Here is a 3,267-nt window from a genome sequence, read left to right as displayed (position 1 = left end):
CAAATTCAGTGATCTATTATCATGATTCAAAAAAGCTTCATCATGAAGTGTTATGGAGCATAGAGATATATTGAATGTGGGACTCAAGTGATAGGCTAGCAATTTGTAATTATGTTGCCACCCTTCCCTGAGCCTCTTGTTTCAAAATTCCTTAAATAGAAAATGAGTTGAGGCCACTTGGAATTCTTGGTAGATTGGAAAGTTTCTAGGGTCTTCAGTGTTTTTTGGTCATTGAAGGGACTTTTTCCCTTTGATTCAAGGGTGGATGATGGTGGTGTTTCAGAAATTTCATGTAATTATGACATCTATTTCCTCTTAGTGAGTGTGGTTTAAACATTGGTTATTTATCTAAAATCTTGTTTATTCACATATGTTGATGTTGATTTTTGGTAGCATCGAATGTGCTCTAGCCATGAAAATTGGTGGAGAAGCTAAGGCACATGAGATCTCCAAGACCTAGAAATCGTTTGGGAAAATCCCACCCAGATGGAGAGATATTAAAATAATTAATATTTTTAATGGGGTTCCTAAGTCTAAACTTAGGAAAATTAAAATATTCATGTGTATTAATATAAAATGGGTGAATTTCTTTTAGGTCAAATCTTGAGATGACCTGGCGCGCGCGCTCCTGCTGCAGCCGCCGCTTGCAACCTGTTTGAAGATCCTAGCGTGCACAACCCTGCTCCCTTCGACGCCTGCAACCTTCTTTGGATCGACCCTCAGCTGCTCGGATGGCCCCTCCAGAGGCTCCACCGGAGGAGGCAGCACAATAGCAAGCATTTTCGACATTGATAAACTCCTTACCTCCTCAGCATGCTCGCCCTTCGATTTCCAAGTTTGTCGAAAAAATCGAGGGGTTACAGGAAGTCTCTCTCCCTCCTACTTTGCCCAGAATGGTTGCTCTTGCTCTAGCGGAAAAAGGACTTATAGGGCAATTTACAGGTCTCTGGCCCTCACCAAAAACTGTTCAAAGGTGGGTGGAAAGGAATTGGACAGATAAAATTCAAGGGAAAATTTCTATCAGATTTTGTGGGAAGGGTTACTTCACTTTTCATTTTGAGACAAAGGAATACAAGGATTCGATATTCTGCAATGGACCTTACTTCATGGATTCCAGAGGTTTGTACTTAAACAAATGGACGCCGGACTTTGACCCGAAGCTAGATATCCCTAATGCGGTTCCTGTCTGGGTTCATCTCCGTCACCTCCCATTGCATTGCTGGGGAGATGAGTTAGTGCATGCCATTGGAAATACGGTCGGAAAATACATTGATCGGAGCGAGCCAAGAGATAATATGCAGGCATGTGCCCGTATTTGCATTGAAGTTGATCTGGGTAAAGGTCTTCTAGAAGCCATCAAGCTCAAAGTTGACGACTGGTCGCACATTCAGCAACTCGACTATGAGCAGATCCCTTTCAAGTGTAAGGTATGTCACGAGTACGGTCATTTTGCTAACCGTTGCACTAAGCTTTCTAATGTTGATAATAATCCGCAAGAAGAGCAATGGGAAATGGTCAAAAAGAAAAAAACAGCCCCTGGCCACAAACTACCCAATGAAGCTGGACCTTCCACTCAACACCCTCCCATCTCTCATAATCCTTCCCCCCCCCGCCCTTGTCCCCTCTTCCTTCTTCCCCTCATCCGCCTCAATCTTCTGGCCGCCAGCTGAACCCTCTTCCTTCTTCTCCCTCCTCCAACCCCTTTCATGTCCTTTCCCTTCCTGAAGATTCCTCTGCTCCTTTGAATCAATCTGAGCCCCCCTCTTCCCCCCATTCCATGATCATTCCCTCCTACCTACCATCAGATCCAACCCCTCCTAGAATCACTCGTAGCAACTCCAAGGATCAGGGGCCCTCTCAAGATGGTCAAAATAAGCCGGGAAGAAAGTCTTCCAAACAGCACAGGGATGAGAACGCACAAAAAGACATAGCTCTAGGACTCCAGAATCCTATAGAATCTTACATACAGGGATTAATAGATAAAGAAACAGCAAGCAAAGATAAGGGAGGGAGAGCAACTCCTCGAATCATAGTTTTGAAATGATTAAAATTCTTTCATGGAACAGTAGGGGATTTGGGCACCCCTCCAAAACCAACGCCCTAAAGGATCTTATAAATCAAGAGCAGCCATCCATTATCTTATTACAAGAAACAAAATAGAGAGAGTCAGAAATTAACAAGATCATTGACCATCATAAGCGCTATAAAGGATGTACATGTGAAGCCAGAGGGGCCTCAGGCAGGATTACTACTATTTGGAGCCAGGAAGAGTGGAATAGTGAAGCTGAAATAATAGAACAACATTGGATAAAGACAGTGTTGAGGAACAACATGAGCAAACAGCAGATTGTGATTTTCAATGTTTACGCCCCTAACCATTATAGGGACAAAGAAGTTTGCTAGGATTCTCTCAGAAAGAACATAATGGAAGAAGAAAGCAGCAACAGCATCTTAGGAGGCGATTTAAATTTAATTTTACATGCCAATGAAAAGCGTGGGGGAAGCTTTACGCCAGACCCATTTAGAAATCAGCTGGAAAACATAATGCAAAACGGTGATCTTATCGACATCATTCCAAAAAACCGAAAATACACCTGGAGTAATCGCAGATTGGGTGGCAACAATATAATGGAGAGACTGGATCGATTTCTGGTTAATATCTCCTTTCTTTCCACTTACTCAGTTGTCAACGCCACCATTCTGCCCTTTGCGGTCTCATATCACTATCCAATTACTTTAGCTATGGATACGCACTACCCTCTTGGGCCTCTTCCATTCAAATACAATCATATCTGGAGCGATTATCAAGCAGCCAAAAATCTGATTCAGCAAACCTGGGGTCAACATGTTGAAGGATCTCCAGGCTTTATATGGGAGAACAAATTAAAAAATGTGAAAAAAGCGCTCAAAAATTGGGCAAAAACGCAGTATAATGAACCAGAGGAAAAAAAACGAGAGGTGAAAGCCAAAATTGAAGACCTTCAATGTGCAATATAAAATCAAGAGTACCATCAGGATGAAAAGATTCAAGACGAAAACCTTTACAATCAGTTATGCAGTATCAAAAGAGAAGAGGAAGAAAAATGGTGTATAAAATCTAGGCAGACTTGGCTGAAAAGTGGAGATAAGAATACCTCTTTCTTTCACAAGCAAGCCACTGCTCGGCAAATCATAGACAATGCAGGGACCCAACACACTAATCAAACAGCTATTAAAGGTGTTGCCTCAAACCATTTCAAGGAGCTCTTAACTGAAACAGGGGAGGAA

The 3,267-nt window shown here is 42.3% G+C and overlaps 1 protein-coding gene across 1 annotated transcript; it reads left to right on the top strand.

Moving 5' to 3' along the window:
• The first annotated feature begins 893 nt into the window (after window positions 1-893).
• LOC149206799 (uncharacterized) lies at window positions 894-2,293 on the top strand. The gene is made up of 2 exons (XM_089397806.1): window positions 894-1,427; window positions 2,210-2,293. The coding sequence occupies exons 1-2, from the start codon at window positions 894-896 to the stop codon at window positions 2,291-2,293; spliced, it is 618 nt and encodes a 205-aa protein (XP_089253932.1).
• The last annotated feature ends 974 nt before the right edge of the window (window positions 2,294-3,267 follow it).

Source organism: Pinus tabuliformis, chromosome 1_2 (genome assembly GCF_031772625.1).
Source record: "Pinus tabuliformis cultivar Carrire ecotype Pingquan chromosome 1_2, CPIR1, whole genome shotgun sequence".
NCBI classification, from domain to species: domain Eukaryota; kingdom Viridiplantae; phylum Streptophyta; class Pinopsida; order Pinales; family Pinaceae; genus Pinus; species Pinus tabuliformis.
Note: the sequence above shows the minus strand (reverse complement) of the source record. Positions and strands in the feature narration are given on the sequence as shown.

Excerpts from the sequence above, each read along its gene's own strand:
- LOC149206799 (XM_089397806.1), top strand. The coding sequence starts at position 894 with ATGGTTGCTCTTGCTCTAGCGGAAAAAGGACTTATAGGGCAATTTACA. Across the intron at positions 1,428-2,209 it reads AGATCCCTTTCAAGTGTAAG|GATGTACATGTGAAGCCAGA; the intron begins GTATGTCACGAG and ends AGCGCTATAAAG.